Source organism: Opisthorchis viverrini (genome assembly GCF_000715545.1).
Source record: "Opisthorchis viverrini unplaced genomic scaffold opera_v5_67, whole genome shotgun sequence".
In the NCBI taxonomy this organism is placed as follows: domain Eukaryota; kingdom Metazoa; phylum Platyhelminthes; class Trematoda; order Opisthorchiida; family Opisthorchiidae; genus Opisthorchis; species Opisthorchis viverrini.
In genome coordinates this window covers 691,611-714,708 of record NW_008751722.1, presented here as the reverse complement: position 1 = coordinate 714,708, position 23,098 = coordinate 691,611, and the positions used below count along the sequence as shown (strand labels likewise).

Genomic DNA, 23,098 nt, shown 5'->3' with positions numbered 1-23,098 from the left:
GAGCATGCCCTGCCATTGCTGAATCTTTGACTAACGCCTGGTATTCCTCTGCGTTTCTCGGTGGTCTGTTAATGGAACGCTTATGCTCACCGATTCTGGTGTGCAATTCCCTGGCTGTCTGACTTATATAAACCTTTGTGCAGTCGTGACATTTTATCTTGTATACACAGTTCCTAGTCCTATCAACCGGAAGGCGATCCTTCAAATGCACCAACCCCGAGCGTAAATTTTCCCCTTATGGAAAGCTACTCTAATGTTAGCCGTATTCAGTACTCTTCTAATGACTTCAGATGTCCCTGCTTTGTATGGAATGACCGCTGTTCCGATCAACTCCTTGTTGCGCCTTGGTGTTGGCACCACTACCCGTCTTAGTTGCCGCTTAATTAAACCCACTGGGTATCCGTTAGCTTGAAGTCGCTTTTTTACCTCAACTTGTGCTGCTCTTCGGTCAACCTCCTCTGTACACAGTGCTCTCACTCTCCTAAACATCGCTGAGGCTATGCTAGCATATACTGCTTGTGGATGTGCAGATGAGTAGTTTAAGACCGCACTGCTATCTGTTGATTTCCGGTATACAGTGGGTTTTAATTTCCCACCACTCTTGTGTGTCATGCAGTCAAGGAAAGCTAGTGTACCCGATGTGGATTCTAGCTCCATGCTAAACTTAATGTGGGGGTCCAGTGTGTTCAGATGTTGAAAGAATTCATTCACCTTATCCCACTTTATCACAACGAACGTGGAATCTACGTAACGCCAGAACACCCTTGGTGGACACTCGAGTCCGTTTAAAGCTTTCTGTTCGAAGTCTTCCATGTACATGTTGGCGAAACGTTGCCCAGAAATAAATCCACCGATTGTTTACCAAACCCCTCTGAAACGATGACTTCCCAATCGGTCCCAAACATTTTCCAAGTGATTGAAACCCTACCTTCACTGCCGTTTGCGTCAGACTTTTGAATCAAAGGGTCAATTCGGGTACCTCATCCAAACACCCGCCCGAGTAACTGGGAGGTGTCAGTCGCCCTTACAGCTGCTCGTTCACCGGACCTCACTCACTTCCCCTCCCCACCCATTGATTGTGACTCTTCAGCCAATGCATCTACCGGCTACTATTGTTCCATATGTAAACCACCGTCCAGCAAGAGAAAACCAAAAATGCTCCCTTACGAAACCCTAGTGATGTGATCTACGTTTCAGTCGTCAATATCCGTAGTCTGTCAAATTGGGCAACGGAAATTTCTCCGTTGTAGTAGCTGATTCGATCAGCAGCGCGTGTGCCCGTTCGTAAGCCGTCAGTGGATTGTTGTGTGACTGTAGTGGCTGATTAGGTATGTCAGATAATCTGCACTCGTGCATGCCCGTTCGCCAATACACCAGAGAATACTTGTGTGATACCTGGAATTGTGATCCGAGTTGTATACGTACCTTTACAGAGCCGACCTATGTGGCCGCATGTACACAATACATCCATGCACTTACATACGTGTTTTCTAAGATGCTTTGAGCCCACAGTATCTTTGGAACCGTGTTTTCACTGTCTGCCGATGTTTGTTGTGCCTTCAGCACACGCATGCAAGGCTACGTTTTGGCCGCGAACCATGAGCCGCTTGAGGGCCTCAGCTACTCCATATTTCACTTTTTGGGCATCTGCCAATCCTAATGGAATGTCCCGTAGTATATGTGGTGTAGGTGTTGCACTCATCGCCTAGGGTGAAATTGCTTTACTTGACTAGATCTTAGTGCTGTGCGGTTATCTGGCTTAATTAGGAAAACAGCGGGGCAATGCAATAAACTACTTGTTTGCCCTATCGCCATATGCCTTGAGAGATGGTTCCAGGTGATTTTACCGTTAAAACCGAATTGATATGCAAATGAGTTTTTCACGAATTACGTGCAATTAGGATTCAAGTTGTACATAAAGTTGACGGCAACTCGGCGACTGTGCCTATCTGATAATGCCCGAGAAGAGCGAAACCTATTGAGGACTGTTGAAGTGTTTTCAGCAACCTCATGGGTAGTGTATTACCTGTGTGGATGTATCGCGATATCGAATACAGTACCACCTGTAACATGAAGCGACCTAGTGCAGTACATTCAGTTGTTTGGAATACATCGTAACCTAGGGATTCAACTGGATCCCAGGTAAGTATCCTATCAAAACCAAATTGGCATGCAAATGAGTATGTTTTGCTGCGAAGAAATTGGTTTACAAAGATCTCGTGACTGCTTTGGTTTGCGAGAAAAACGGATATGGTCCTCTGGCGTGTAATATGAACGCCCAAGGTAAACCATTAAACCAGAAGAATCACTGTCAAGTGACAGATTTGAAGTCAGTGCTTAGCGTCCGGAAAACTGGGGCCGTACTCCAAGGGATCGCGGAAATAGGTATCGAAGTAGCGATGAGGAAGAACTCGTAACGTGAACTTTGTGGGAGTATTTTCTTATTTGGTGATGGATTCTAATTTTGACCTGGCTTTTGCACTTTCAGAATGGAGTGCCGTCGTTACGTGCTTACACCCTTGTCTTTAGTAAATTTGGCCTAGGAGCCCGAAGTTTGTTGGCCGGTTCGTGCATTTTACAGGCTGTTTTGGCCTGAGTCGAACTACCACTGAAGTCAATATATGTGTAATAAGGGAATCTGGAATATTCCCTGGCTTGTGTCATCAGTCGCATTAGAAAGGCATTTGGGGTGTTGTGCCTAAGAGCCATCTATGTAGAGGGTTACACTCAAGCTGAGATCTGCCCTGTCCGCTCCGAACGCGTCAAATGTCCTAGTCTTCACTGCAGAGCTGGCGTTAGTCCCCGACATCATGTCTACGATAGATGTTCGTAAGAGTGCTTAATGCAAGTTTGTAATCTCCGGAGCAGCGAATAAATCTTGTTAGTTATAGTTTGCACATGTATGGCTAACATCCAAACACTATCTACCAAAGAAATCGGTGCTTTACTTCTGAGCTGCTTGTTGGCAGAGGCCTCGTCGAGCACATGCTATTACGTTGAAACGAAAAGTGAGTACTGTTAGGCCTTCGTCTGTTCCTTCCGGGGTTCCATGTGGTTGTCCTTGCACATCGTTGTAAACCCTATGTAACCTATCCTAGTGGTGAGCAATCTGATACCGATTAGCCGGGTTTTCCAGCTAGTTTGTATGTCCTTATGTGCTTGGCTCATATTGTGTCAGATTCACAAATGATTCTGAATCCAGTCACTTTATGGGTTGGAAGTATTCGAAAGCTTTACCCAGCTTCCGAAAGAAAGCACTTTCATCTGTGTCCTGTATAAATATCTGTATGAAGTTTTCTTATTTATTAGAAGCTGGCTTACCTTATATTTCACGAGAATACATCCATCCCTGATTTCTTCCGAAAGAGACCATATCGTTGCAACATAAAAGTTATAAATCATGGGTATATTTGCCAATTTTTTTTAGTTTTACCGCTTAAAGAATTCGTTCTATCGGCGTGCTCGCTAGTCGCATCCTTCTCGGGAATGGACGGGAGTGTGACGAGAGTGTACTCTGTTTTATTTCATGTGTGCTAATAAAGTTCACCTTGATTTCGGAGCAGATCAACGAGTGTACGATGGCTTTATTCTGTATTTGGTCGAAGTAGACGAGTCTTCAGTGACTGTTCATTACTTTTTGTTAACAGTCGCAATCCGTTCGTTTCAGACAATGTTGTTTCGATTACTCTACACACGATTTGAAAACGAATAGCCTTCCGTTGGACTGTGATGGATAATCCGCTGTGCTTTGACGATGACATTTTTGTTGAAACAAGCTCCAAAGGGAGCCTGGCGGAAAAGGTATTCCGCCCAAAGTGTGTAGGCGGACACGTAGGTTGCCTTCATAATGTCTTTTGATTTCCCATAGTTTCAGGGGAACAGCAGTGATCCAGAGTCTTTGAAGATCTTGTGTGATTGGCTCTACTTAAACAAACAGTTCGATCAGTGTCTAACTGTAGCAAGAAATCTACTCGGTTTGTCTAATAAGCTCGATTTCCTTTAATGAGTCATCCAGATTCTGCTCCTTCGAGTGGAGGCTTTTGTATCAAATTCTACGTCGAGTGCTGTATAAGGTGCTGCCTTAAACTTAAAACATTGGACGTCATTCCCGTACTCCTGCGACAACATGTAAGTTATTGTTTTTTTTATTTTACTGCTTATCAGAACTTGGCAACAGTGAGTTTAGAAGATTCGATAAATCACTTACGTCTACATATGGATTATGCACGGGAGATTAATTCCCATTACGGTGAGTTGCTGTGGATTTCGGACGTTTAATTGGAGTGCGAATTAAGTTATGACATTTTTGAATACACTGTTCTTCCGTTGCGTCAGAAGCTACTGCTATTTGGGACGAAGCACCGATAGAAAATCTAATCACACATTAGTCGACATTCTTGCATCGGAAATATTGCTTGCATTGCACGTTTACTCCATCCGATACTCAACCACAAAAAGCCCAGACTACAATAAGACCTCTGTTTGGTGTGCACTCCTCAGTTAGCACGACAAACAAGTGAACATTCGCACAGCCTCCATACGATTTCGGCCCAGTGATACTACTAATCGGATTTTGTTCTCTGGTTATGTTTCCTTCCCGCTCCGATAGCTCCTTGGTTGATCCACTCAAACTTGTGAATAGCAAATTTCAATGTAGAAGGGCGATCTGGGCTTCCTGATAAATGGTTATTCCAGTCGTTGTATGGAAGGTTCTCTGCAATAAGGCCAATCTTTAACAGAAGACTGTGGTAAGTTGTTGCGTTGGATCGTGGATCGCGAGAGAAACTTGAGGCCCATTCAGCTCACATGATTCTTTTTTTCCCATATGCTGCCTTACTCTACCGCGGAAATTCACTGCCTCATAGACGAAATAATGATTTATGTACCAATGTCTACACTGCACCGCCCACCATCTGGTTGACTGATTCCATCTGATGATATCCAGCCCAGTTAAGTTGCTCTCTAGTTTACCGTGACCCGAATCTGAGGTAAAATAATCCCTTCTCTATTACTACCATTTTAGACATCCTACGCTTGCTACAATGCTTCATACTAGCCCTTCCTTACACATTCACATTGGAAGTAGATGCACGTCTACCCTGTATTCAATCGCTCTGGTGGCAAGAACTTGCATTTTTATGGACACATGCGTGCAACGAGTTTCCCTATTCACCCTGGTTCAGCAATGTGGCAGATCTCTTTGCCAGGTTGACAGTCGTGAGTATTCATTTTGTCGTCCCTGCTTTGTTTTGCTTTCTGATGAATAGCTTGACCCGAGTTCATACAATCGGCAATTTTTATACAATAATATCACCATAATGAACAACAGCTGGAAAGCGACAATGGCACTGTATACCTATCGATGACCAGAGATCCGATTGTCGATTCCTACACAGTTAGTACAGTACTCCATCGTACTGATGTTGCAGGCACGGAGTTTATTTTCACTACTCGTTTCGAAAAAAACGTCCTTCGAAAACATACATGGACTTAATCTGAAGCATCTTCGCTATAATCATCCTGGTGGTGAGAACTATCGGTTTATTTCGTTAGTGCTAATACCAAACAGTCTCGCTAGTGATATTTTTCTTGATAGAATGATTATTTATTTGTTCGCAGCTATGAGTGATCGAGTGCTTCAAACGCTGATTTTTAAACACAGATTATGTAACGTGAATATTTCGACTTTGCCCATCAATGTGATTATCAATGGAGGTGAAAAATGGGGTCGAAGATCGTCTGTAACAATTGAAATGATAGAAGCCGTAGATGGCACATGCAGGATCCTAATTCTCACATAGCGAAGTCTGAACTCTTTAAACGGCACACTTTCTCATTTGTAAGTAGCGTGCGAAGCTTTGCCGAAGTGGTGGCGGCCTGACACCTACTTCGTTATGAACACGTTTCAGCGGGCAGATTAAATAGGTTGCCAGCTGACGATCATTTTTATTTTTCTGATTTTCAGTAAGGCCTCTCTAGTTCGAATGAATTTTACTTCCGCTCTGATGGTGCAAGTGACAGCGCCTGACTATGTTAATTCGGGCCCTGAAATTTTTTTACCCCGGTTGCGTATGTAAAACACTATTGAGTGTGCGAGCATTATCCGAATTCGAACAGTGTCAACAAAGGAAAGCCGTGTCTTCTTATTACCCGTAAACCTTCCCGTATAAAGTGACCGGTATATTTGAAAACAGCAATCTTTTGTGTCAATGCAGTCGTTGTGCATCGTAACAAGCAGTGGCCTATCAACCAACCCAGGATAGTGCCTATGGTCGGCTTCAATAGCTAGGCAGTTACATATCCGCAAAAAAAACTTCAAAACCCAGTACATTATTTCTAATCTGTAGACATACATGAACGTATATGCAATTTTCTGTCGCAACAGTGGTTTGCTTAACGCCTGTCGATCCCGAGTTTACGGTTGCTTCGTGCAATCCATTCTTCAGAATCCGTGGTTCGGAATATGAACTTGCTTGACAGGACCACGAACACTTAGTGCCGTTTACTTATAGTTTAAACACTTCTATAACTGAGTTATTTTGTTCTGTTTGGAAAAACTCAACATGCGTCCGTTCTGCTTGATTCGCAGCGACAAATGGAGCATGTCAGATTAACCGTTTTCTAATGCATTTCCAGGGAAGAGCCTGGATATCGACTTCGTGAATTTGCCTTGTGGATCACGCATGCCATTTGCTCACCGAATTCTATTCACTGGTGCTTGAGGTGTATTAGTACATGCTCTTCTGAAAATAAATGTGTCCAAAGTACCTAAGAACATCAGCTTGCCCAGAAGGATTGCGAAGACATGATAAAGTTGAGTTCAAATTCGTAGACTTCCACAGTGAGTGGCTGTCAGATCAGGGACGTGAGTGCTACATGAACGCTGCACTCTGATGAATCCTGGTTTTCCTGATATTTTTAAAACTGTTTGGGCGATTTGTGTGGGACTATAGTTAGATCTCGTTACAAATGAAGTCAATGAACTCCTGTTAGGTTCTGAAATACGATGCAGTTGAATGACACATTTCAAAGTGGTATTTTTGAATTGGCTCACTACATCAACTATGGTTAGCGTCACTTAATCCTCTCAATAGGACATGCATTCGTTACGAAAGCATTCCAGTATCTCTCGGTAGTGTTTCCTCGTGTAGGTCAGCTATGTTTACCAGCGGTTTTGGAAACGTGAGGATCAGATTGCTTTTTTCATCTACAGTCTGACCTTCATTAGCCCAAGTCCTCTCGGTAAGTTAGAGATAGCTCAGTGGTTCAGTTGCGGACATACTGACTGGTAAGTCCGTGGTTCGAACTCAACTCTGACATCCCCACTCCTCCTGTGTAGGCTTGAGCAAGCTGATAGCTCACCTCTCGTATGACATGGCAGAGACACAAAAAAGGTGTTAAAGCAGAAGGGTCACTGTCATTGTTAACTCCGTTTGATACTGTGTTTCTATAGTATTACGCGACAGCTCCGTCAAAGGTATCCCTGCACCTGTCTTCTAATGGATATTCTATCGCGTCTCATTTTAGTCACAAGCTGATCAACTGGAATGGAATCCAGATGTTTTGGATAAGCATGCAGCCAATGAATGCAAGGTAGGTTCTGCTTTACAGCAGGCTCCAGCGATAAAAGGGGATTGTTTCGTAGTGGACGCTGACGTGTCAATAGACCCATCTTATTAATTTATAAGTGGACAGCAGTGGACTGTCAACAAATAAGTTACTCAGCTGCAAACCAAGTGCAAAGGTTGGATAAGGATGAATCTCTCGTTTTCTTGCACTTTTCAATCCAGTGGACTTCGCATTGATGCCTGCGACTTACGTCCTGTCCGTTGGGTTAATTATCCGCCTTTGTTAATTACCTTATTGAAAAGTCAAATGAGGTCATATTGTATTTGTTTGTGAAGGATAAGTTCCAATCCCAAATACTGGAACACAATTATCTTGAATTGCCATTGGGGTCTCGGAGAACTGTATGGGACAAACTTACCTCGATTGGCGTGAACTAATTCATCCAAACACCAGTTGCGTCGACCGTTATATGTGCATAAATCCAGTCCAATTTCTGCGAATTTCTACAACTGAAACCCTTCGAACCAAAATATTACCCCAGGGAGCCACTACATCGAGGAACTTTGGACCATAGAGTTTTCTATGTACACTGTACGCTCTGGTTTGTTGAATTTTCGAAGATACCGTCAGCTAACCTCGATCATTCTTTCAGACGATAGCACAAGGAATTCTGAAGAAGCTTCGGCATCCAGATGACGCCAATGAACAGTCAGCCACTCCTGTGGTGAATGAGTGTCCAGTTTGTCACAACTGCCCATCACCAAGGGCGACAGAATCTCCGGCCGCCAGCGTACTTAGCATATTTTATGAACAATTTGTATCGCCTTTTTCTACTTTTTTCGAAGAAAATCAAACCTGCACATAATTCTCCGACATGTCCTGACTGCTTGGTGGTACGCCTTACTATACGTATTTTCAGCTATCACCGTTGAGATAACACAACAAGGTATGCTTATTAGATTACTTCGTAACTGATCCGCATACCAGACTAATCTCAGCCAGTGATTCTAGGAATGCCTCTTCAGGTGTAAGGATTCTCCTTCGGGGCTGTGGGTCTGATGGAATGACCGTACCTTCTGGCAAACGATGCCAAAGCTTGGACACATTGACATTAAATTCGGGCGTTGCACGCTCAAGACAGCTCGCTGAAGAGAGACTTTCGCCTGCCTGCTATACGACAGCAGGTACACTTCCTCCATGAATGCCGGCGAAAATGTATCCTTCCTCGTAGAGTAACCTATCTACCACCACAAAATCATCCATAAACTTCAATGTTGGCGAGACGGAGTGGCAGGCAGATGGTCAGGCTAATGATTACAGATGCACATAATCTCATTAGAAAGTACGACAGAATAGTCAGTGAGAGTATGAGACCTGAACTTCTACAACAATTCAGCATTGCAATGGAACGAAAATCCAGATCCACCGCGAAAAACAAGAAAATGTCTTGAGAACAAACCCGCTAGGTAAGTTGGTAACCGAGAAAAGGAAGACAACCATGCTGCCTTGATAAAAAACCTTTCTAACAGACAGCTCACAGAAACAGAACAGTGTTCTAACCAGAGGACTCGATTTCAACTCCAGACGCCACAAACCTAGAATACCTAGCTCGTCTAGAGGTAGCTATGAATTACACTCAACTTGATGAGGACACTCAGCAACATCTCCGTCAAACCGTAGTCCCAGTAGTCACACAACACGGTATTCGGTGTTGTCAAACAAATAAAGAAAAATGAGGCGATCATCATTCCAATGGCTAACAAAGAACGTCTGACAGTCATTGTGGACAAGCCGGACTACATCAGTATGGTGAGAGCTCCACTGAGCGACACGAATGCGTATTGCCGCATGAAGCATGACCAAGGCAAAACTTTTCCGAACGAAATCAATTGAAAACTGAAGAAAGTCCAAGAGCTTCAAAAGATCACAAAAGTACTGGAAAATGAGAACTCAAGACCCGGCCATTCCCCACTTCTACGGACTCGCGAAAGTACACGACGAGACAACACCACTACGACAAATCGCATCGCTCCCGGGGACTCCAACCCAGAACCTGTGGATGAGATTGAAATATCTAATCGGTGGGTCACAACACAGGGCAATTCTTAGAGAAACTGAGGAACGTAAGCATCGAAATAATGGTTTATTCTGATGTAAGCTCCTTTTTCGCATCGGTAGACCTGGACGGCGCCAAGACAACTGTCGCCGAACTAGCGAAATACATTCATTTGCAGACAAATTTGGTTTTGCGAGAGACCCAACTGAAACCCGGCTGAATCGTTTACGACGTCGAAGAATTCCCAGCAACCTTATGGGTAGTGTATTACAGGTATCGCGTGTCTGACGAACCTGTTGGTACTTAGCCCTGTGCTGTTGCTGCGAAGGGCCAACTAACGCGGCGGCACAGCGTTTGGTGGATATACAGTTAAGTGACTTTATCCAGATGGACTCCATCATTTGGGGAGGGGTAGCTTCCCTAAGAGATCTGTTTGTCTGAGATGATGTCGTTATCATCGTTCTTAATTTTACTACCAACATCGGTTACCAGGAAAAATTACAATTTGCGAATCTCGGCTGCAGTGGAGCTATCCATCAAAAACAGAGTGCCTCAAAAAATAGTTTATTACAGTCGCTTTACATTCTCAAGCCAGTTGCGTAACATTACACTTCTCTGATTCTTCATTCAAAAACAAACAGGAGAATACATGATTGAAAAAATCTGGATGATACTGACAGGCCCGTTTGCAGTCCGGGGAATAATTAACTTCACAGATGACAGGATGCATAAAATGACACTGGGAGCCCGCGCCTATGGGACCAACCTTCCTAGTGCGCCATTCGAGAAGCAAGTCGATAGCATAAAGTGCACGAGATTGATCACAGGGGACGAAGCCTCTTGGTGCAGGATTACTTGATGCAGCAACAAACAGGTCCACAATGGTGTTGTATATATTTGCCTAGAGAAGCACGAATGTAAAGGTGGAAAATCGAGTAGGTAGAACCGTCGCAAACCCCATTCAACCAGCGGTTGGCCAGTTAGCTCTACTAATGATCAGGAGAGTAGTATTACAGCCAAAGGATTAGGCGAACGCTCGTGAAAACCACAATATGATCAACGCGCGTACACAAAAGGAGACCGAAACCGAATGTGCTGTTGTGCAGCACTGAGATTTCTCGTGATTTCATACTAATGGAATTACGGTATAATGGAAAACCCAACCAGAGTAAAAAGTACCTAAATTGGTAGGGGAGAATCACATTCTAGAGCAGGAGTGATACAAACTCAGCCAGTCTATCTAACTAATACGCCACTCATACTTTTCAGATCCGATGATGGGGTCGAAATAGTTGCATAACAATGGGACGTGGAGCTTACCTGAACGTCGCGCCACGTGGTATTGGGATACTGTTCATTAAACAGCTGGATGAATTCATCGCAGTGGATCTGCAGTAAGCCAAAAAATAACTTTAAGTTGACTCTATGTACCAGTGCATGACATTAATAGAATAAGGCGCACGAATCAATAAACTAGAATCGTTCATGTGGCACACAAAAAACCGAGCTGTTAAAAACACTGTCTTATATTCAATACGGCAAACTAACCTGTTTCAGTGTGTCATTTTCACGGTAGTTCATTACCGTAAAATGTATGTTGTAGTCATCAAAATTGGAAAGGCAGAATGCTCTGCAAGAGACACGTTGAGAACATGTGATATGTCACGGGGATGAAACTTTGGAAGGGATTATAGACAAAATGTACGTCGAAACTAGAAAGCCTCCACACATTAAAACCGTGGATGATCTTTTGTGGGAAGCTTTACTTGCGCAAACCAGTAGACCTATCACATAATAATTAATGTGCTATCACTCACTTGTTGGCGAAGCGCAGCCAAAACACATTGTAGACGTAGAGCTTCAACGGATGTACAGATCGCAAGAAGACCACATAGCGTACATCAAATTTCACGTTCGCGTTGATGTCCTCCCGATAGAAAAGAACGGGATCCGTGATGTAGCGGCTTGCAATCTGGAACCGAAGTCAAGCACAAATAACCAACGCCGTAACAGAAAAGAGACCAGACCTCGGTACTGACAGAAGATCTAAACAAAAGGCATCAAAATGCATCACGTTGGAGAGCTATAGGCCCTATAAAACACCTTACTTATAACTGGAATCAGTATCCTCCACTTATAGGAAAAGCCCTAGCCAAGCAACAGCTCTAGGACGTTTTTAACGACAGGGCCCTGTTTCACCTGTCCGCTTGCCTCCATGTATGGATGGCTCCCACTATAGTTTCAGCGTCTGTCGGAGGAGTAAGAAGCTGGGTACATCTACAAACGTATATGCTCCACCTCCCACAGTGACATCATCCGAACCCGGCGACAATTTATCAACGCTTGAGTAAATGCCTGTGTGATGAATACTGTTGTTTTGCGAGGTCAACCTTGAACGGAAACGTAAACGGCGACATGGTCCCATTTACTAGGTGTCTACTTGAAAACTGAACTGTCGACTGCTTCGGCAGAAAAGTCGACTTGGGTACTCGGAGGTTATGTAGTAACGTTGGTTACGGGATGGCATACATGGTAACAGGGTGAAGAAAAACCGCCAATCAAGTTGCTCAGTCCAGCCAACTGATGTAGCAAAATTCTACTGAAAATCCCTAGTTTCAAAAGATGAATCCAGGCCTGACGAATAAAGTGAGCCGAAGAGTTTTGATAAAACAAAATGACCGCCATGGATGGCTCAAAAACGTTGGGACAAGCACGGAGCAGCTATTCCAGTAGGTTGCACTGTTTGGGTGCATGTGGGAGTCTTTAGGATCTAATAGGTATGCAATTTAAACCATTAAACCTTCATATGAAACGTATCTGTTTCCTTCACACTACGAAAGCTTCTTTTTCACCAGAAACGCAGAATTTCACATCACTCCTACAATAAACAAATCCCTTCAGTACTCTGAGAGAAGGCTGTCTAGCTGTCTTGGATACGGAAATGTTTCAAGACTCACAGAGGAAGGCATGACAAGGAGAAAAACAGCAACGGTAGGCGTAAAAAGCGTGATGACGGTGAGCCTAATATATCCCAAGTTGTCACTCGTGCAATCAAGACCAACATCACAGCGAGCACTGAGAGCTTAAAAATCCGAATTTCAAAACTGTAACCACATAAGTAGTGGTACAATTTTGCCCACCATGAAAACAATCCACCGCACACACGAGAAGTATTTTTTCACTCGAGGGCTATTTTAACCTGTGTAAGGCATGGTTCATTTGCCTTGATACTTTCGTCTGGTTAATGTGTTTAGAAAATTAAGAGGATGAGGGCGGGGGGTGTCTGCACCACCAAAAAACAGAACTAAAAAGTGACTTATTGCAGGACATTTACGCGTATCAAGTCATTTGATAACCAGACCGGTCACACTTGGTAATCAAATTTCCTCGGTTCATTCATTACCAAAGTGCAAGAAATTCATCAAAATGACGGGAAGGTATGCGGTGCCAGGTGAAATCAAGGAAAAAGCACAAAACACTGGGGCACATGAGAATGGTGAACGATTCTAGTTTTGACTGCGAATCATAACTTATAACGCTCGACCACATTAAATTTAGACTTACGAGTGGATTCGTGTCAGAAAGTCTAATAATCTGGTTCAAATTTTCCGAAATATTGATACCCAGGCCTCGTCCGAGGTTCCATGGCTTGAGTATCCACAAGTTGCGCTCACATGTCGGAGGAAAGTCAGCAGAAGCAGCTCGAGAGCCACGGATCTGTTTTCGGGGGCACGCAGCTTTTGCACACACCGAGGGACTGGGCGCTTCGGCGGTATTTATTCGATCCTGAATAGAACGATACGACTGGATCAGAAGCGTCAGCGGAATAGGGCACACAGTTGGAATACATTAGGTAGTGCAACTCGATATTCGTGCAGCCTTTATTACGATATCAGATGAGTCAATCGGTTAAAGCGAACTGTCCTGAAGCAGTTCAGTATTTCAAGACAAAGGATAGTAGAGTCAAAAGCAAAACCGGGACCATGAAAACCATACATCGATTCTGGGCTATCACTGAGAGGTTGTGTCAGGGTTGAGATACCTTGTCAGCAAGGCAACAAGATGCATTTCCTGGGATTCAACACTGATTGCTGAATTACGCAAGCCGACTTATCTATATGATAGTAAAGTGAGCATATCGGTCTGCTGAGGCGATCGTCCTAGATGTATACATATGCATTTGGAATACTCAGTAGCTGAGTCTATCACTCCGGGAGTATGTATGCCTAGCTGGCCGATGGTAAGCGACCTGCAGTTACTGTATGTCCAGCACGCATCCGATGAGTGTGCCCTGAAGTTGACAAATGAAGCGTTTAGTTGAGTTCAAGGATGGTAGGTGGCTTTTGCTGCTCAGGTTTGAGAATGTTCTAATATTAGCCAAGGTAAACATGGGTGAGCAAATGACTGCAAGGAAACTGAGTTGGCTAAAGCAGGTTGTCTTTAATTTATTGACTAACTCCTCTCGATATGATTCCAACAGAAGTGGTAACGAAGGCCTGGTGTTCAAGGGACAAAAGTCACTAGGCTTAACAGTCGGCCGAAGTGAACAGATGCTCGAAACGGGCGCTGGGTTCAGAATTTTGTGTAAAAAGGAAGTGGAAGGATTGCTTCACTCAGCTCTACACTTGAGATTTGGGTAGGACTCAAAACACGTGAAACCGACCGGCGCCATGAAGTGTGCAGTGATAAGTTTAACTGGTACCCACATGCTATTAGCACTTTGGAAAACCACGAAAGCGGAACTGTCGCGCTGGCTCTTGCTAAATTCTTTGCTGGTGGAGAGCGTAAAGTTGTGATATTCAATGAAGGGCAGCTCAGCAATAACCTGCTACCCTGTATACCGTATAACCGAACTGGATATATAAAACTCATACGTAGTACTCCGCGAATGCAGTCAGCTGCTCAACCCGGTATTACACGCTTAGGACGTTATACGAGAGTTTACTTTGAAGTTCACGTATTCCACACCATTAGTCAGCTAACTGAACTTATATTATGTTCACGGGCGAAACTCAAGATTCGAGTTGTTGATAACCCGAAGAAAACCATGTATTCTGTACCAACCAGGAGCGACTTCATTTTCGTTTCGTGCTTATAGAGAATAGTGGTCACCATAGCCCGGCTTTTTTGGGAAAACGAACACAGAACTAGGCACCTCGGAATAATTGTGGTAGGCTAGCGCCACGTGCCTAACCCCTTTGCTTTTATTCGTTTCTTCACAATAAGCTTTTCAAATATATTACGGTTGTACGGCAACGAAGCACCAGTGTTGATGACTGACGTTATGCTATCGATGACGGCAGATCCATCCTTTAAGGAGACAGCTGCTATCAACTTATGATCAATCATGGAGAAGAATCTGTGGGAAATCAGGAGACAAACTAACAACGACACTTTCGCGGGTTTGTCGGAATGAAACAACTACGCAAAGTAACGGGGATTTTATGAAAATCTACGGTAGTGGGCGCTGATTTTAGTGAGTGAAGGGGGTAAAGACTTACTTGTTTCTGTTGAAAGTAGGACACAAATGCAGGTAATTCGTGCACCAAATTGAAAGTGATGGGGTACCAGTTGCAGGTTAGTCTGTTGTCAATACAATCTTCTTGTGTGCAGTCGTCATTCATGTTGGTGGAAGAAGCCCACAAACTGGCAATGGCTGCTAACAGATCTTTAACAGTGACCACTTGCTCTCCCGGGAATTGGTTTACCATCTGGTGTCTCCGATCCTCTGTGAGCTCCCTAAAATGGTAGAGTCACAACAGGTATATTCTGGCGTAAGAGGCTGCCATCTATAAGTTGGAACAGTTAATACGGCAACGGAGATAAACACGTACTTGAAAGATTTGAAATGTCCGTATATCCATAAAATGGATGCATCCTTCTCCGCTGTCACAAGTTTGAACCGCGGATCTGTCAAATGCTTTGATACCAATTCGATATCCGTGAAAACGGCAAGTGGGAGTTTTGATTCACCAACGGATGATTCGGATGTGGACGAATCAACGGGTAGTGTTTCTTGAACCCGGTGAGACTGCAAATACGCAGTCAGGCGATGGTTTGAAAAAAAAACGAACGGATTACGACTAATAATCAGAGCATCGAGGAAAACATGGCGGCTAATTGCAATGCAACCGGGAGTCACGAGAGTTTTCAAATGTCGATCTAAGGCATCTGGTTATGTTACGGGTAAGGACCGCTAGTTTTTATTAGCGGAGGCTTACCATTATCATCTCCATCTCTTTGCTTACCAAGTTGATGTGTAAAAAACGTCTAAGTAAAGGGTTTTTCAACTACCCAGACAAAAAGAACCTATCCTGGCCACCGAAAATACTGAAAATTTGGTGGTCTGAATTCTCACTTCGGTGTCTTGAATGCTGAAATGAAATAGACCTTGGTAGGTGAGTTCGACCGCCGCAATTACCTTGGACCTTAAGCCATCTAGATGATCTTCAACTGTGACAGAGATTGTTGGAGCAACACCTCAGGACAATCCAAGGTTGTAAGATCTGGATCATCTAAGGGTGTGGAAGACGGACTGTCGCCTGCTAGATGGTGGTAAAACCTACAAGTGCACAGAACAAGGTTTCAACTGTCGCAGGAGATACAGGGTCAGTGCAGTGCACACATGAACACCGATATTACCAACATTCAGTAGAGAAGCCATTCCGTTGAAATGAATGGATATGTTGCGAAACTTTCAAAAATGGCAAAACGCGTATACGGGTGTGTCGAACACGGCGGTAAGAGGGTCCATAATTCGAACTGGTCACACTCACTCTGCTTAGTAGTTTCATTGTGCAGCACTACAATAAGTGGCTTCTAGTGTATCCACCGATGAGTGATGCGGAGTTTAGCGTTCTTCTAACTAACGAACAGCTTATTAGGCAATGGTCTCTGAATGACAACCATCAGTCACTGAATACGAGAACATGAGTTTCGGCGTGCTATCTTGACTATGAAGCCGCGATACAAAGCGTCGGCATACCCACTTCGCCGGGCTTGCTTTGTTTCATAGTTTCTCGGATCATATACTATCCTAAGAATCCAGTACTTTCAAATACCAACCCATCGTTCAAAATGTTCACGCAAGTGATTTGGTATAGGCGGAAAAGAAAGAGGGAAGTTTTGGAGAAATCGCACACTTTGGCGAGTCACTCTCAGAAATCGAAGTATCATACAAACATCTTCCACACTCATTACTAGAGCTCGAAACGAATCAGTGGTTAATGTAAGGATTTAATGACCAAAAGCCCGTGGTTAGAACCCGACCTCCGCATTTCGACTGCTTCTCTCTAGGCTTGGGCAACCTGAGAGCACCTCTGCCCTGATGCCCCCTTCGGCTGACATGGCAGTTGGACACCGAAAATGCATGCAGTTGAGTCATCAGTATTATTATATTATTATTACTATAAAATCCGTCACTTTAACGCGAGATGGAAACTGATAGTGTCCAGTTTCATGCCCGGGAAAGAACACGGGTGTACTGGATCAATCACACTTCAAGAAAGATTATTTGGCCCCGAAATCGGTGGCAACTGGTTCGACTAAACGGTCTTCGAGATCGACTAGTGCTATTTGGCAATAATAGATGCAAGGTGGAACGTTTGCTTTCAGCAACCGCAAGTTGAGTGCAACTTTAAATAAAGGACTGTAAATTCCCTGGGTTTGCTACGCAAGCTCCGCCTTTTGTGGCGTTCTAACAGATACTGTTCTACTTATATCTATCAACATTTTCCTCATCTACTTACATTTGGCCTTCTAAACATTTCGATTTCCATGGTATTTACGTTAGTGATTTCGACAGGTCAGAAAACCCCGTTTAACCAGCCTGTAAAATCTAATCTGCTTCGACCATCAACTCGACCGTTTTTACAAAACCAGCTCGACCTCCCTCCCATCAAAAAGCAGTTACCACGAAACACATCTACTCTGGTCTTGAAACTCAGGATCTATTGTATAACCATTCATTACATCCACTCACAAGGAAACGTGAATCGTAGAAAGGAGGATGAGCGGTGCAGTCAACCCTGTCAACCCAAGGGTAATAATTACCTCGACCATCTACACCATTCCTTGGTTCGTTTCTTTATTGCCTTAATGACCATCTAAGACCTTGTTTTAGGTTCTGCCGCCTTCCGAAAACGTCTGAAAACGAAACAACCGATTAGTCTTACTCTATCCAGAGAGGTTCCAGAGGAGGAAAAAATTCGCACGAAAACTTCAAATGTATCCCTGGTGCAAAAACTGTGAGGTAAGCACTGCTGTAGAAAGTGGTGGAATCTGTGATGGCTGTCAAAAAGGCTATCCAGATATCCAGTATCTATACTGATCTTCTCAGGTCATTGTTGTTACACCAGCCGCAATGAGTAGGATGAGGCCAAGATCTACGACGGCGAACATGTTCGTGGCAGTAGGTATCCTCCCATGTAAAATGTATGATGTTCACGTCTACAAGAGTCAAGGAAGACGACATTCACCTAAACTAAAGATAAGCACTGTAAACAGTCGTGAAGGGCTGGAAGGCCAGCGTCATGGTGTAAGACGTCGTGCGCATAAAAAATTCCAGTGAGACCCAACCACCAGTCCGCTGATTTTACGTGAAGCAGTTAGTTGACCAGACATCTAAGTGACTTAAACGCGAGGTTCGGAACCGCGGTACGAAACCACAGTTTTCTACATGTTCCCGTTCATACTGTGGAAACTTAACAGTATTCTCAATTTTTGTAACCGAGTTGCTCGGCATCTGTGCACCACAAAGGTGTTACAGTTAAAATATAAGTTAAAAAATAAGGATACGTAAAGGTTCAATAGGGCCATGTCAAATTTGAGTAGGCTTACAAGATCTCCGTGGTCCAAGGGACAAAATTATCATGCAACACAGTTAAAAATCAACTAGAATCACTTTATGAATAGAGCGTAGATAATTGCGCATTACAAAACAACAAAAAGAGTACGCTTGGGCATAAGTGAAACCGGCAAAGTGGAAACAATAAAAAAGGTTAGTTGCCGTATACCTCCCAAACAGAAACACGTTGTTAACACTGCATGGGCCGTCGCCATCAGCTGGTTTACCCCTCAGTTGTGTGGACATACTTCCAGGGTTCAGAGAGGCCACCACAGTAGTATACATCGGGAGGATATATCAAGTTCGATGGAACAACAGTTTAAGAACTTGCATACGCTTATTTTACCTTGCTGTTTGACCAGCTAAGTTTGGATGCTTCGACTAGATCTGTACCAGTCAATTGGGACAGAAACTTACTGCGAACTCTGGTCCACCTACCTGTGCAATGTGAACATGATGAGAGATAAATTCACGAAAATTGTTGTCTCGTTAAGAAATGCATCCTAATTCCGTGTTACTAGAGGTCATACTTGGTAGTGTAGGGGAAGAATTGTTGGATAATTCCTCATCAGTCTGGTAGCCGTCCATATCTTTCTCGTGCCTATCAATACCGTTATGTACTGAGACTATAGAATAATTTAGTGAAAAAAACGTGACTCGCATTGATCTTTAATTGTATCACGTGAGAGCTTTTAAGCCTACGTGAAAGCGACGTGGTCTATTGGATCTTTGCGCATCTGTATTAGTTAACTAACGACTCCACATAACGTCAGAAGTGAGTCTGAATGAACATCTTTACAACCTGACGGGTCTTTTCCAGTTTGATTAGGGGGAAGGATTTTTCAGCTGTGCAACAGTGGGACCATGTGTTGGTTCTAAATAGTGACGAAACACTTGTACCGTATAACTTCAGTGTAAAGTACTTCAAAACATACGGAGGAAATAGGAACGATGCTTTAAAAACACCAACATATTTTAGAAAATGAGTTCTTCCCAAAACTAACCGAAGGAAATGGACGCTCGAGAAACGAACCTGGAAAAACTCCTCCGACAGCACAAAAGAGTGTTGCACAGGCTCGTCCGAAAAATCGCCTGGCTGCCATGGAAGCAAGTAAAGCGGCCGCAGAATAGGATCTTTTATATGCTCCACATAATCCAATGTCAGCTCGTCTGAAGCAAGTGCTCATCCAAGTGCTTCGTACTCACCTCCTTCCAGTAGATCACAATTGGACCAAAACACAGAATAGCAAACACCCCGTGGGATGTAGAAAAATGGAACCATTCGACCTGCCGTGAGAACAGTGAGACAATGTACCAGCGTACGGTTGTCAGTTTGTGCCATCAAAATTACGGCATAAAGTGTATGTAAAAGTTATTGGGGAAGTTTGAACAAACCAGCACTCAGAGAAACGCTATCACCATTGAGGAGAATGTTGGTAGCTCACCGTAAAATTCATGAATTAGTGAATTCATTGACAGCAATACTAAAGATTAGTGCTAGTGCTTTGCTCTCATTTTGTAACCAAAGGAGAGAATTGAAAAAAGCATAGTGCATAATCCTTTGAATCAAGACTATTTGGGCAGAAACTACCAGCATAAACCCCTCAGAACCTTTACCGAATCCATATCCTGCAGCGCATAATTAGTGATCATGGAAACTCCGCGAAAAGTAGGTGGTGACGATAGCACTAAGACGTTTCATAACCCACTCATATCTCGATAGAAAGTGACAAACTGTCAACTCCCTGGCTTGTACCACCTTCCATGTGGTATGGAAAATAACAACACTCCTCGCACACCGATAATCAGACAAATATGGCGTTTGACAGCAAGTGCCAGATGAATTCCGTGAATAAAGTGTTTTATGCGTCATCAAATACCTACTTTATGCGCAAATAACCTCTACATTGTATATCAATGACGTTTGGTCATTAAATAATCACAGCTGAAGATGCAGCAGAACCTACACCTACAGATAAATTGACTAAGATCGGCTCCCAAAGAATTTCAGATCACGGCCGGTTTCAATCCGATCAGTTCACGCAACCCAGTCACTCCAAGTAGTTCAAGAAACCGGATATGGAGAGGTTACACTGAAAACTCAAAACGTAAGCAACCGTAAACCACGAACTAATTTAAAAGTACGCATTCAAACTCGGGTTGAGTAGCCACCATCGGGACGCCGGAAAAATACTAACCACCTGAAACAGGACTACTTCGGTTGGGCTTGGATAGTAGTACATTAAAACCCCAGTTAGGAGGCTGTTGATAAACCGTTCACCATTCCCCATTCAGCATAGTGTGACTCATTAAGTGACACCTATACAGTGTCCCGAAGGTGGCCACTTAACTGGAGCTTGAGCATATATCGAGATGGTGCATTTGGGGGCAACCTGATCTAGAAGAGCAGCCGGAAACAAAACTAGGCGAGGCAGCATGCAACAACCCGTAATGCTAGTCAGATTGTGTTGATGATGTGCACGTTCGGGGGAGGAGGCGTATCAGTCTGCCGTTACCGTATTCAAACCATAGACCGTCAATTTTTTCCTCATCTTCATTCTTAAGAGTGTTTAGTAACTATTGGACAGTTTAATAAACGTGAAACAGCATAGGATGACTTTGCCCTATAAATGTAAATTCCAGCGTAAACTTCACAATATTTTCGTACGAAACACAGTCAAGGGAAGCTAAATGACCTTCAGAGTTTTTTTCACTTTGTTCTTCGTAATACTTCAGTTGTCTTTGTGCCCAACGGATTTTCCCCAAAGATTAAATGCGTCATGACAGTCATTGGCAATTTACACCAACCCATCAAACTCTACGTAACACCCATTCAAGGTCCATATCAAGTGTCCGAAGTAAAACAACAGCATTGTGTCGGCCCTAAAAAAACGAATTACAAGAGTTCGAAAAATTCCATGAGTAACAGGAGGTCACATAAACTCTGAGCAGCGACTGAAGTGAACAGCACACGCGGTATAACCCTGTAGTTAAGGCGTAGTAATTCCGGCTCTTCGCTTAGCGGCTTAGGCAGTATCACAACTATCGCTCTCCTCGCAATTATATGGCAGATATGCAACGATTCAGCGCCACGGGTGAACAACCTTGCCCTCACCCCGCGAATGTTAAAAACAAGTATGCAGGAGAAAGTGATTTCAGTTTTCCAAGGGATAACATCCTGGACCTATGTACAGCCAACCCAACGACTGCTCAAAGCCTCAAACTTAAGACAGTATACACCGGGTTCTCCAGAAATAAAAGTAGAAACAGCACATTTTTCACAACCTGTTTGGTGAGCTGTTAATGAAACTCACCACCACATGCCTACTGGCTGAGATCCATAGAACACAAGACAAGCATGGACTGGAGAACGTAACCAGGAAATGCCATACCTACCATACAGCGTCCAAAGTAACTATATCATGAGTAACAAGAAGGAACTAGGAATCTATCAGAATACCGTTGGGTTGATCGGAGTGAGCGATTCGGGATCCGACTTCGTCAGGCACGTACCACCTGATTTGCTGAGACTCGGATGATGGTCGTGGCATGTCCCCCGACGTTTCAATGGAAACTTTGTAGTAGCGGCAATACCTTTAATAAAAACAAGGAATGAGTAACTAAGGGCGACTTCAAAACAACAACCGAAGAAAACGTACGTATTTACTAACAACTCTTCTGACTATCCTGGGGAAATATTGGTGAAACGCACTCTTATACATTTATACATATCTCCACCGCATCGGCCAGCATGTACCACGTACGAAGCTAGAAACAACTCGGGAAATTATGAGCCACATCACAGGGTGTACAGCGAACTGACGCAAACATATTTACCTACGTGAAATCATAGGAAGGAAATGCATGCAAAACAGGGTAACTCACTTCCAAACATTTTCACAGACTGCTTCAATCAAGTCCGCTCGATCCCTACTCGTTTGTTTGATGGACATCAGATCCAGCATTCTATCCAGTAAGTTGGGAAACGCTATCAAAGACTGTCGCATCGAGTTTAATTCAAACGTCCAAGCATGGTCTACAAGGAAGATCCTTTAAAACGGTGTCCTGAGAACGAAAACGATAAGCCTACGCATTCGGGTCCATCCTTTGCAACCTCTCGCAATTTAAAGCAATTTGCCAATCGACAGAATCGTCTTCCTCGTCACCACCATCTTCATACTCAACACGATTCATAACAAAGTATGCACTGGCATCATATATCTAGAACAATGACCAAGACTTGATATAGAAAACCTCATCCAAAAGTTTCTTGTGCAACGTCATCCAAAAATGGCCGGGAATACCGCCAGAGCGAAGCTGTTGCTCATGAATGGCGAGAAATTCGGGAAAATCAATGCGGACAATTCCGTTTACTTGGTCCTGAAAGTGAGAAAAGATCCTATAATGCGAACAGAAGTATGACAGGGAACCCTAGTGTGCAACAAGCGAGCTACCCGACTGGCCCAGAAGCATAAGAGAAGCTATTAAGACTGATTTCTGATGGGGTGAGGTGTGGTGGATCATTCTCTAATTCAAACAAGCCCATCAATGACAGCCCAAAATCAGAGGGAATTACTCACATACGTAATCCCACAGAAAACCATAATTGGCCTTTTATTGAAAGTATG

The 23,098-nt window shown here is 43.6% G+C and overlaps 3 protein-coding genes across 3 annotated transcripts in view; 1 reads left to right on the top strand and 2 right to left on the bottom strand.

Annotated features, from left to right (window-relative positions):
• The window catches only part of T265_04157 (hypothetical protein), a gene marked incomplete at both ends in the record, with an annotated part of 5,911 nt that extends 5,092 nt beyond the window's left edge, over positions 1–819 (bottom strand). The window contains 2 exons of the mRNA XM_009168827.1: positions 36–199; positions 250–819. Of these exons, the coding sequence (XP_009167091.1) occupies positions 36–199; positions 250–819 (734 nt within the window). The remainder of the gene's footprint in view (positions 1–35; positions 200–249) is intronic.
• Positions 820–3,729: 2,910 nt separating this feature from the next.
• T265_04155 (hypothetical protein) lies at positions 3,730–8,834 on the top strand (the record flags this gene model as incomplete). The annotated part of the gene is made up of 8 exons (XM_009168825.1): positions 3,730–3,831; positions 3,875–3,974; positions 4,016–4,128; positions 4,165–4,249; positions 5,024–5,217; positions 7,528–7,593; positions 8,222–8,359; positions 8,721–8,834. The coding sequence occupies 8 exons, from the start codon at positions 3,730–3,732 to the stop codon at positions 8,832–8,834; spliced, it is 912 nt and encodes a 303-aa protein (XP_009167089.1).
• Positions 8,835–10,173: 1,339 nt separating this feature from the next.
• T265_04154 (hypothetical protein) lies at positions 10,174–22,841 on the bottom strand (the record flags this gene model as incomplete). Its single annotated transcript, XM_009168824.1, has 11 exons — positions 10,174–10,526; positions 10,946–11,014; positions 11,174–11,255; positions 11,443–11,597; positions 13,190–13,411; positions 15,127–15,364; positions 15,460–15,656; positions 19,504–19,640; positions 19,677–19,757; positions 21,931–22,064; positions 22,356–22,841. 11 exons carry the CDS (start codon positions 22,475–22,477, stop codon positions 10,212–10,214), a joined length of 1,752 nt encoding a protein of 583 aa, XP_009167088.1.
• Between the last annotated feature and the right edge of the window lie 257 nt (positions 22,842–23,098).